Source organism: Silurus meridionalis, chromosome 6 (assembly GCF_014805685.1).
Source record: "Silurus meridionalis isolate SWU-2019-XX chromosome 6, ASM1480568v1, whole genome shotgun sequence".
In the NCBI taxonomy this organism is placed as follows: domain Eukaryota; kingdom Metazoa; phylum Chordata; class Actinopteri; order Siluriformes; family Siluridae; genus Silurus; species Silurus meridionalis.
The window spans coordinates 31,133,399-31,144,753 of NC_060889.1; the positions used below are offsets into that span (position 1 = coordinate 31,133,399).

Sequence of the window (11,355 nt, forward strand, 5' to 3'; positions counted from 1 at the left end):
AGCTACAGACCTCCAAACCTTCATGTGGCCTTACGAATTAGCTGAGGAACAGTGCGCAGAGCTTCATGGACTGGGGGTCCATGGTCGAGCAGCTGCATCTAAGCCTTACATCACCAAATGCGCAGCATCGGATGCAGTGGTGTAAAACACGAGTGGAGACGTGTTCTCTGGAGTGACTAATCACGCTTCACTGTCTGGTAACCGGTAGACGGGTGTGGGTTTAGCAGGTCCCAGGAGAACGCTACTCGTCTGACTGCATTGTGCCAAGTGTAAAGTTTGGTGGAGGGGGATTATGATGTGGGGATGTTTTTCAGGAGTTGGGCTCGGACCCTTAGTTCCAGTGAAAGGACTCTTTTTGGACACTTTAATTCTCCCAACAACCCGTTCCTGTTCCAACACCACTGCACACCAGTGCACAAAGCAAGATCCATAAAGACATGGAGGAGTGAGTTTGGTGTGGAAGACCTTGACTGGCCTGCACAGAGTCCTGACCCAAACCTGATAGAACACCTTTGGGATGAACTAGAGCGGAGACTGTGATCCAGACCTTCTCGTCCAGTATCAGTGTCTGACCTCAAAAAATGTGCTTCTGGAAGAACGGTTAAAAATTCCCATGAACACACTCCTAAAGCTTGTGGAAAACCTTCTCAGAAGAGTCCAACATCATATTAAACCTTATGGATTAAGAATCACATGTTACTTAAGTTCATTTACATGTGAAGGCAGATGAGCAAATACTTTTGGCAATATAATGTACCTGTCTAGATCTGTCTCTGTCTGTCTGTTTAGATATCTATCTGTCTGTATGTCTAAATATCTCTCTGTCTAACTATCTGTCTAGGTATCTTTCTGCCTGTCTGTCTAACTATCTGTCTTTCTGTTTGTCTCTCTATCTGTTTCAATATCTATCTGTATGTCTCTGTATATCTGTCTGTTTATCTAAATGTCTATCTGGCTGTCTAAATATCTTTCTATTTAGATATCTGTCTAACTATATCTTTATCTGATTTGATACCTGTCTGTCTTTCTCTAAATGTCTGTCTGTCTGTCTGTCTATTTGTTTATATCTGTCTGTCTAATTGTGTGTGTGTGTGTGTGTGTCTAACAATCTGTTTAGGTATTTATATAGCTGTCTGTCTGTCTGCCTGTCTGTCTGTCTTAATGTTCGATGGCTTTAGATATTCAGTGTTTTTTTCCCCTCACTTGAACCAGGAGATCCAAACAATGCCTCTGTGAGAACTGCTTTCCATTGGTTAAAGTGGAACCCAGGCCTCCTCACCTCACCTACACCAGTACCTGACTTGTTGGCTGAATGAACTCTCAGATAAATCTCCACAAAATTTAGTGGAGCATCTCAGAAGATTGGAGCTTATTATAACAGGGAATAGGAACTGAATATGCAATGAGATGTTTAAAAAGCATAAATCTTTGGTCAGGTGCCCATGCCAGTTTGTCCATAAAGTGTATGATGAAGATTTCATTGTAAGGTCGCACTTTTGGGTCCGAATGTCAGGAATAAATAAAAAATGAGAAGGTCTCATTCACGTGATGTTCTGGGGTTCTTTTTCTCTCAGATGCTGACGTACTTTGCTGCATTTGAAGTGTTTTTTGAAGACAACCTACCGAAGCTGTTTGCACATTTCAAGAGTAACAACCTGACGCCTGATATTTATCTCATCGACTGGTATGTGCACTCCCTCCTCGTCTCCGTCCTGCTCGTTTTCAGTAACAATGATATAATGCAGATGTTGTAGCGCTCTTGCGGTTTCACCTCCACCGCTGTGTAAACAGTTCTATGCTAAAATGACTCATTCCCGGGGTTTTGTTGTTTTCTCACGGTGGCGTTCCTGAAAAACGGCCTGACGTCGAACGCTTTATCACCTGCACCACACACACGTCACGCTTCGAAGCCATAAAGCCGTGGTGCTGCACTACGCTCTCATTGCATTTGCACTGCTGAGCCAGCATTCTCACACATCCCTTCACCTTCAGACACTGTGGAATTACATTCCTGACAAAAGTCTCTATTTCTGGCACCATAAGACTTGACTCTGCATCAGCCCAAAGATTCACCCGCTCTCACCCGTATTTTATCAGATACTACAGACTGCACGCTGCTACATGGTGCGTTTCAGATCTTATCTCCGTTCAGCTTTTCTTTTTTTCCCATTGCGGCCGAAAGATTACTTTTGCTTTTGTTTTTTTGTCAAAATGAATCATGAATCATCAGTTAACTCTTAGATCACAGGTTATATCGGGGACCTTTCACGTCTTCTACATGACGGCCTTCACCAAGGCTTTAGGAATTCAACTCCCTCCGCAAGCTCTGATGGACAAACCCTAAAGAAATGAGGAGTAGCTGTTGCAGCCATCCAGGATTACAGATACCATGAATATGATTATAAAAAGAACATGCATGAAAACCCTAACCATAGCATTAGCATTAGCGGAATTATTATAATGTCCAGCTTCGATAATTGTGAGAAAATCCTGATAATTCCACATGTCCACGGAATGAATGAAGGAATGAGGACATTTTTTCAAGTGTGATGAAATAAACAAACAGTTGAGTAGATCATATATTTAGAAAATGAAATATTAAATGTAAAACACACACACACAATATTTACTCGTGTTTAATTGCAACATAAACACACATTTTTGTATTTGTACTTTTCAAGATTTTAATACTTTTATCAACATGGACAAATTTCTATGCTTTATGCAAATGGATGTTTATTATTAGTGAAACCAGATTTAATATAGAGCATGAAGACTTAATATTCTTGTAAATGTTTGGAAATGATTTAAATCATAATAAATATAATAATGGTATGTAATGGTGAATTAAGTGGGAAGTGTATTCAAGTGGATAAGATGTAAAGGTCATAGGTTCAGATCGCAGCACCACCAAGCTGCCGCTGCTGAGCTCTTGATCAAAGCCCTCATCGCTCAAACGGCTCAGCTGTATTACTGAGAGAACTGTAAGTCGCTCGTCTGCCAAAAGCCTTCAATGTAAATATAAGTAAAGGGTCAGTCCGATCCGGTCAGTCCGATCCACACCCTCGTTCTGCTTTCAGGCCACTCTGTAGAATCCATGTCGTATTAACCCATTGTTCAGTCTGTTCAGTTAAATTACTATACTTTTGAATGATATAAAAGAAAAGCGATCAACGCTGACTCAGCACGTTGTCGGCTCACAGATCCACGTCCCCATTCTGCTATCAGGAGAATCAATCAATCAGATCTCTGTTTGGCTTTTTTTTTAATAGTTTCGTTATTAGTTTGCAAACCGATCTGCATTTGACTCATAGATACGTGTAAAGAGATACAGACAGACAGATAGACACACAGATGTGTTATTGCATAGTACAGGTCCACAGCAACCGAATGCAGATTAGCATCTACCAGAAGTGCAGATATTTGCATTGTGCAAACTGTGCAGATAAATATGTAACTATATGTACAGCATAGAAATATAAAGGCTCTGATAGAGACAAAATTGTAGAACAAGTTCTAACACATGGCCCTTTCACACACACACACACACACACACACACACACACACACACACACACACACACACACACAAAATAAACCAGATGAAATAAAACCAGTCTTTTCCTGTTGTGTGTGCAGGAAGACGCAGCTCTGCCTCTGCCATGTTAATCTGTATTCTATGTGAGTCTCAGGACACGCCTCGGTCCCAGTAGTGTCGATACGTCATACGAGAGAAATCGATCTACATATTAAATATTGGTCACAAATTATTGGTCGTTTTCTAAATAATTTAAATGTAGCGCATCTATTATCTATTAATAATAATATAAAATGTAATCATTTTTTACAGATGCAAATATGAAAAAAAAGATGCACTTTGATTCAAATGGCAACTTTCTATCTGATGCACACTTTTTTATTTATTTATTTGCATTTTTTTTAAACACATCATTAACTTTTATGCGAGGCTGCACATCAGAACCTGCTTTTCCTAACACCCTTGTGTCTGATGATCACAAATATCCATAAGCACACTCCAAAATCTAGTGGAACATCTTCCCAGAAGAGTGGAGGGAATCAGACGAGCAGATTGGGACTAAATGTGGAATGCAATGTACTATATTTATGACCGGGATCATGAATTGATGTTGTAAACGCTCACAGATTCACAACGTCGAGCGTCTTCAATAACTTCACATTCTACAATCATACAATCATTTTACATTGGAATGAAATGAAAGTAAGACGGCGTATTCTCGACTCGACTCGGCCTCGGCTCCGATCTCAGCTCTGATCTCAGCTCTTCCCAGTTCATGTTTTCTGGATTCACTGTATTCCAGAAAACTATTGTATTTGACTGATTCTTGTGAAACTGAGAGTTTGAGATTGAAAGATTCTGCCCTATTTTTCCTTCCCTTCTGAAACCTCAAACCAGAGTCTATACCAAAGCCACTGATTTTATTTTTTGATGACGACGATAGAACGCTTTGAACATTTCTAGAAGATTTTACCCCAGCAACACACTACCCCCCACCTAAACACACACACCCCAACACACCCCCCTATTGTGGTTGACGTGTTCAGTTCAGAAACTGCTCATGCATCTCTCCCCCGTCTCACTAGAACATTCACACCTCAGATATTTATAATAACCAGCAGTGTGTGTGTGTGAGATCGTGTGTGAGATTGTCAGGCTCTGTATGCACAAACGCGGTGCGTGCACACACACATCCACACACACACCACAATGCTATACACTAGTATACATTAGTAAAGATATTATCATAAAGCAGTAATTGCGCGACGCTTTGTCATGCTTTCGTTCTCTTTTAGGTTTAAAATTTTATTTAATAATTTTGTGTGTGTGTGTGTGTGTGTGTGTGTGTGTGTGTGTGTGTGTGTGTGTTTGAGCGCATGAGGGTGGGTCATTCCATTTTTTGACTTATCCCTCGTGTTTCAGTGATAATGAGGTGGGAAATGTTCGTCTGTGTCAGCTCAAAGTTTCCGAATCGCTGCTCTAAGAATTTTGCTGTCATCTGACTTCCAGGAAATAATACACACACACACACACACCATTATTCTCAACACAAAGCTTCCACAGCACACACATACACACACACACACACACACCATCATCATCATCATCATTCTCACACAAATCTTTCACAGCACACACACACACACACACACACACACACACACCCCATCATCATCCTCAAAGACGGCATCCCTAACACACACACAGTCTATAACACAAACAACCAGAGCCCTAGCACGCACACGCACACACAGTATACAGTTATTATTAGTATTCAGGAGTGATTCTGCTCCAGAACATTCCAACACCTATCCGTACACAGTGTGTGTGTGTGTGTGTGTGTGTGTGTGTGTGTGTGTGTGTGTGTGTGTGTGTGTGTGTGTGTGTGTGTTGATTGTGTGTGTTGTGGAGGCTGTGTATGCACGTGTTGTGGAAGCTGTGTGTTGATTGTATTTGTGCGTGTGTGTGCACTTTTGTTGTGGAGTTTGTGTTTTGCTGATCGTGTGTGTGTGTGTGTGCACGTGTGTTGTGGAGTCTGTGTTGACTGGTGTGTGCATGTGTGTTGTGGATGCTGTGTGTTGATGGTGTGTGTGCACGTGTGTTGTGGAGTCTGTGTGTTGACTGGTGTGTGTATGTGTGTTGTGGAGGCTGTGTGTTGATGGTGTGTGTGTGCACATGTGTTGTGGAGGCTGTGTGTTGATGATTGTGTGTGTGTGTGCATGTGTTGTGGAGTCTGTGTGTTGACTGGGTGTGTATGTGTTGTGGAGGCTGTGTGTTGATGGTGTGTGTGTGCACATGTGTTGTGGAGGCTGTGTTGATGATTGTGTGTGTGTGTGTGTGCATGTGTGTTGTGGAGTCTGTGTGTTGACTGTGTGTGTGTGTGTGTGTGTGTGCATGTGTTGTGGAGTCTGTGTGTTGACTGTGTGTGTGTGTATGTGTGTGTGTATATGTGTTGTGGAGGCTGTGTTGATGGTGTGTGTATGTGTGTGTGTTGTGGAGTCTGTGTGTTGACTGGTGTGTGTATATGTGTTGTGGAGGCTGTGTGTTGATGTGTGTGTGTGTGTGTGTGTGTGTACATGTGTTGTGGAGTCTGTGTGTTGACTGGTGTGTGTATATGTGTTGTGGAGGCTGTGTTGATGATGTGTGTGTGTGCACGTGTGTTGTGGAGGCTGTGTGTTGATGATGTGTGTGTGTGTGTGTGTGTGTGTGTATGTGTGTGTGTGTGTGTGTTGTGGAGGCTGTGTGTTGATGGTGGTGTGTGTGTGTGTGTGGAGGCTGTGTGTTGATGGTGTGTGTGTGTGGAGGCTGTGTGTTGATGGTGGTGTGTGTGTTATGGAGGCTGTGTGTTGATGTGGTGTGTGTGTGTGTGTGGAGGCTGTGTTGATGATGGTGTGTGTGTGTTGTGGAGGCTGTGTGTTGATGATGGTGTGTGTGTGTATGTGTGTGTGTTGTGGATGCTGTGTGTTGATGATGATTGTGTGTGTTGTGGAGGCTGTGTGTTGATGATGTGTGTGTGTGTGCATGTGTTGTGGAGGCTGCGTGTTGATGATGGTGTGTGTGTGTGTGTGTTGTGGAGGCTGTGTTGATGGTGTGTGTGCACGTGTTGTGGAGGCTGTGTGTTGATGATTGTGTGTGTGTGTTGATGGTGTGTGTATGTGTGTGTGTGTGTGTGTTGATTGGTGTGTGTGTGTGGAGGTTGTGTTGATGATTTTGTGTGTGTGTGTGTGTGTGTGTGTGTGTTGTGGAGGTTGTGTGTTGAGTGGGTGTAAGCGTGTGTTGTGGAGGTTGTGTGTTGAGTGGGTGTAAGCGTGTGTTGTGGAGGTTGTGTGTTGATAATTTTGTGTGTGTGTTGTGGAGGCTGCGTATTGATTGGGTGTGTGTATGTGTTGTGGAGGCTGTGTGTTGATGTGTGTGTGCACGTGTTGTGGAGGCTGTGTGTTGATGATTGTGTGTGTGTGTGTGTGTGTGTGTGTGTGTGTGTATGTGTGTGTTGTGGAGTCTGTGTGTTGACTGGGTGTGTGTTGTGGAGGCTGTGTGTTGATTGTGTGTGTGTGCACATGTGTTGTGGAGGCTGTGTGTTGACTGGGTGTGTGTGTGTGTGTGAGGCTGTGTGTTGATGATGTGTGTGTGTGTGTGTGTGTGTGTTGTGGAGGCTGTGTGTTGACTGGTGTGTATGTGTTGTGGAGGCTGTGTTGATGATGTGTGTGTGCACGTGTTGTGGAGGCTGTGTTGATGATGATTGTGTGTGTTGTGGAGGCTGTGTTGATGATGGTGTGTGTGCAAGTGTGTTGTGGAGGCTGCGTGTTGATGATGGTGTGTGTGTGTGTGTTGTGGAGGCTGTGTGTTGATGTGTGTGTGCACGTGTGTTGTGGAGGCTGTGTGTTGATTGTGTGTGTGTGTGTACAGTGTGAGCACATGGTGTATGTGTTGTGGAGTCTGTGTGTTGATTGGTGTGTGTGTGTGTGTTGTGAGGCTGTGTGTTGATGTGTGTGTGCACGTGTGTTGTGGAGTCTGTGTGTTGATTGGGTGTGTGCGTGTGTTGTGGAGGTTGTGTTGATGATTTTGTGTGTGTGTGTGTGTGTGTGTTGTGGAGGCTGTGTTGATGATGTGTGTGTGTGTGGAGGTTGTGTTGATGATGGTGTGTGTGTTGTGGAGGTTGTGTTTTGATAATTGTGTGTGTGTTGTGGAGGCTGTGTGTTGATTGGGTGTGTGCGTGTGTTTTGGAGGTTGTGTGTTGATTGGTGTGTGCGTGTGTTATGGAGGTTGTGTTTTGATAATTGTGTGTGCGTATGTGTGTGTGTGCACGTGTGTTGAGGAGGCTGTGTGTGTGTGTGAGGCTGTGTGTGTGTGTTGTGGAGGCTGTGTGTTGATGATTGTGTGTGTGTGTGTGTTGTGGAGGCTGTGTTGATTGGGTGTGAGCGTGTGTTGTGGAGGTTGTGTGTTGATTAGGTTTGTGCGTGTGTTGTGGAGGTTGTGTGTTGATGATTATGTGTGTGTGTGTTGTGGAGGTTGTGTTTTGATAATTGTGTGTGTGTGTGTGTGTGTGTGTTGTGGAGGCTGTGTTGATGATTGTGTGTGTGTTGTGGAGGTTGTGTGTTGATTGGGTGTGTGTGTGTGTGGAGGTTGTGTTTTGATGATTGTGTGTGTGTGTGTGTGTGTTGTGGAGGCTGTGTGTTGATTGGGTGTGTGTGTGTTGTGGAGGTTGTGTGTTGATTGGGTGTGCGTGTGTTGTGGAGGTTGTGTGTTGAGTGGGTGTAAGCGTGTGTTGTGGAGGTTGTGTGTTGATGATTTTGTGTGTGTGTGTTGTGGAGGCTGCGTATTGATTGGGTGTGTCGTGTGTTGTGGAGGTTGTGTGTTGATTGGGTGTGTGCGTGTGTTATGGAGGTTGTGTTTTGATAATTGTGTGTGTGTGTGTTTGTGCGTTGTGGAGGCTGTGTGTTGATGATGATGTTTGTGTGTGTAGGATCTTCACCCTGTACAGTAAGTCTGTGCCGCTGGACGTTGCGTGTCGCGTGTGGGACGTGTTTTGTCGAGATGGTGAGGAGTTCCTGTTTCGCACGGCTCTGGGGATCCTGCGTTTCTACAGTGACGTCCTCGCCAACATGGACTTCATCCACATGGCTCAGTTCCTCAGCCGGCTCCCGGAGCAGATCTCCACACACACGCAGTCTCACACACTCTTCTCCTGCATCAGCAGCATCAACATGAGCTGCAGGAACAGGACGTGGACACAGGTGGAGCTGTCTTTCCTCCTCCGCTTCTTCTTCTTAACGTTCTTCTCATGGTTCCTCTTCTTCTTCTCATGTCTGTGTGCTCGCATCTCTTACAGGTTCTCCAGGCACTGCAGAAGGAGACGGAACATTCCAGTCCTGTGCTGAAGCCTTGACCAGTCACACACACACACAAAGACTAGAGACTCCAGTGTGTGTGTGTGTGTGTGTGTGTGTGTGTGTGTGTGTGTGTGTGTGTGTGTGTGTGTGTGTGTGTGTGTGTGTGTGTGTGTGTTTTAACCCTAAGACTCAGGACCTTTTCAAAATTCTGAAGGAGAGATGATCAAAAGAGAGATCAGACTGTTGTGTATACGCACACACACACACACTTCACACACACACATATTGCTGTGACTCGGACACAGTCAAACATCCTGATCATCTGCCTGAGACATCAAAAAAGACTGAATGATGGAGAGGGGGGAGAGAGAGAAGGAGATGTAGTGAGAGAGCAAGAAAAAGAGGGTGAGAGAAAGAGAGAGACTGAAATCGATCAAAGTCAAAGACTGAACGAGGGAGGTAGTAAGAAAGAGAGAGGAAATGAAAGTGATCACAAGAGAGAGAGAGAGACAGCCACAGAGAGTGAGATTGAACAAATGATAGAGCGATCGACAGCAAGGGAGTGAGAGAGAGAAAGAAATCGAGCTTGAAAGAGAGAAGGTTTAAGTGAGAGTGTAAGAGACTGAACGAGTGAGAGGAAGTGAACGAGGGATGGAGAGATTAACCGATGGAAAGATGGAAAGAGAGATTGAATAAGTGAGAGAGTGACTGAAGGTGAGATCGAGAAAGAGATGGAGAGATTGAAAGAAAGGAGAGCAACAGTGAATAAGGGAGTGCTGGAGAAAGAGTAAGAGATGAGAAGGAGAGAGTGAATGCAGGTGAGATGAGATTGCAAGAGTGAGCAATAGAGTGAGTAAATGATTGAGCGTTGAATGAATGGGTGAATCTCTCCATCTCTCCCTCATTCACTCTCTGAACGGATGAGAGAGAGAGAGAGAGAGAGAGATTGATGGAGAGATGGCTAGAAAGAGAGAGTAATGAGAGAGACAGATATGGATCTGGAGGGAAAGAGAGATCAGGAAAGGGAACAAGGGATTGAGACAGAAAGAGGCCGAGCGATTTGATTGGCTGCTCTGGAGAAGAGAAGTGGCCAATCAGAGGGCTGACTATCAGCACTTTATATCTCTACTTTAAACGTGTGCTTTTCTTCGGGGCGTGGTTTCCCTCAGGGCGTGGTTTCCTCGGGGGAGTGGTTTCCTCCTGCGTCTACACCGTCGGTTCTTCTGGATGTGTGCTGGACCTCAGAGAAGAACCTCACACACACTCGCACTGTATTTATGGTTCCTCCAGTCTGCTGGTGTGAACACAAACGTGTCGAATCTGCAGTCAGGCATTGCATCTCTTTATCTTTTCATGTGTGTTGTGTTGTTACATTGCTGGCTCAAAAGTATGTGCACCCCCCCAACCATCACACCTATGCACTTTAGGTCAAAAGTTTGTGGACGCCTGAACATATGACCAGTATGGATATTTTGAATGTCAAATTGATTGGCTTTTAGTAAGCGCCACCCTTCTGATGTTCCACTGGAACGTGTGGAGATTTATTCAGCCACAAGAGTGTTAGTAAAGTCAGGTACTGATGAAGGTGAGGTGAGTAGGCATTTACATTCATCTCAACAGGGTTTACACAGGATCGATAGCAGGAGATCTTCCACTCCAACCCATGGAAAGCAGATGTTCATGTTTATTCTTCGTGTAAAATTTCATTTCACTAACTTTATGATAACCAAAAACTGGAGATGGCTGGTGTCTGAATATTTTTTGTGACAAACCTTTATACAAGATTGGAAGAAGTTACAAACTGAAACGCTGTAAAGACACTGGTTGTTGGTGTGAAGCTTGAAATAAAAGGTCTTCTGCATCTCAACCTCCTGAACCCCACTGAGAAACTTCTGAGAAACTGCGACTTGAGACTCCTTACTGATCCCTACACACAATCCAGACTAAATCTGAGACGAGACGTTCTGCAAGCACATGTGGGTGTATGGTGGTTGGGGTGCACAAACTTTTGCCTCATCATGCTTTTCTTGGTTTTTTGTGCTTCTGCGGTTTCTGTTCAATGTTTGTGTTTGACACAAAATAATGTGCTGCTAAAAAAAGAAAAAAAGAATTGATGTTTTGATATTTTCTTTATGCGTCTTCTTTATATTATTGCTCCGTTTTCTTTCATTCTGAATCCAGCTGAAGGAGGAGACGAGGAGACGACCTGCACGTCCAAAAGTCCACATTGTGCACTCATAACGCTTAAAAACTAAACACATTCTGCGTTTCTCTGCTGTCCCATTCCCCGAACGGGGTTTCTGCTGAATTTGCAAGCTAAGCGTGTGGTGAAGCGTCGTGTTTTTTTCTATTCATCACCAAAGGCTTTATTTTCTGCCTCTGTATCAACACCCTCATCTCACTTCTTATTATCAGCTCTCTTTCTAAAAAGCTCTGAGAGCCTCCTGGAGACAGACTCGTCTCTTACAGCGAGTAAAATAACCCGTC

The 11,355-nt window shown here is 44.0% G+C and overlaps 1 protein-coding gene across 5 annotated transcripts in view; it reads left to right on the forward strand.

Moving 5' to 3' along the window:
* tbc1d14 (TBC1 domain family, member 14) overlaps nucleotides 1-10,990 on the forward strand; it is a 29,761-nt gene extending 18,771 nt beyond the window's left edge. For all 5 annotated transcript variants that reach the window (XM_046852578.1, XM_046852579.1, XM_046852580.1 and 2 more), the window contains 3 exons: nucleotides 1,575-1,684; nucleotides 8,502-8,772; nucleotides 8,868-10,990. In XM_046852578.1, coding sequence (XP_046708534.1) covers nucleotides 1,575-1,684; nucleotides 8,502-8,772; nucleotides 8,868-8,924 — 438 coding nt within the window. In that variant the 3' untranslated portion in view covers nucleotides 8,925-10,990. The remainder of the gene's footprint in view (nucleotides 1-1,574; nucleotides 1,685-8,501; nucleotides 8,773-8,867) is intronic.
* The last annotated feature ends 365 nt before the right edge of the window (nucleotides 10,991-11,355 follow it).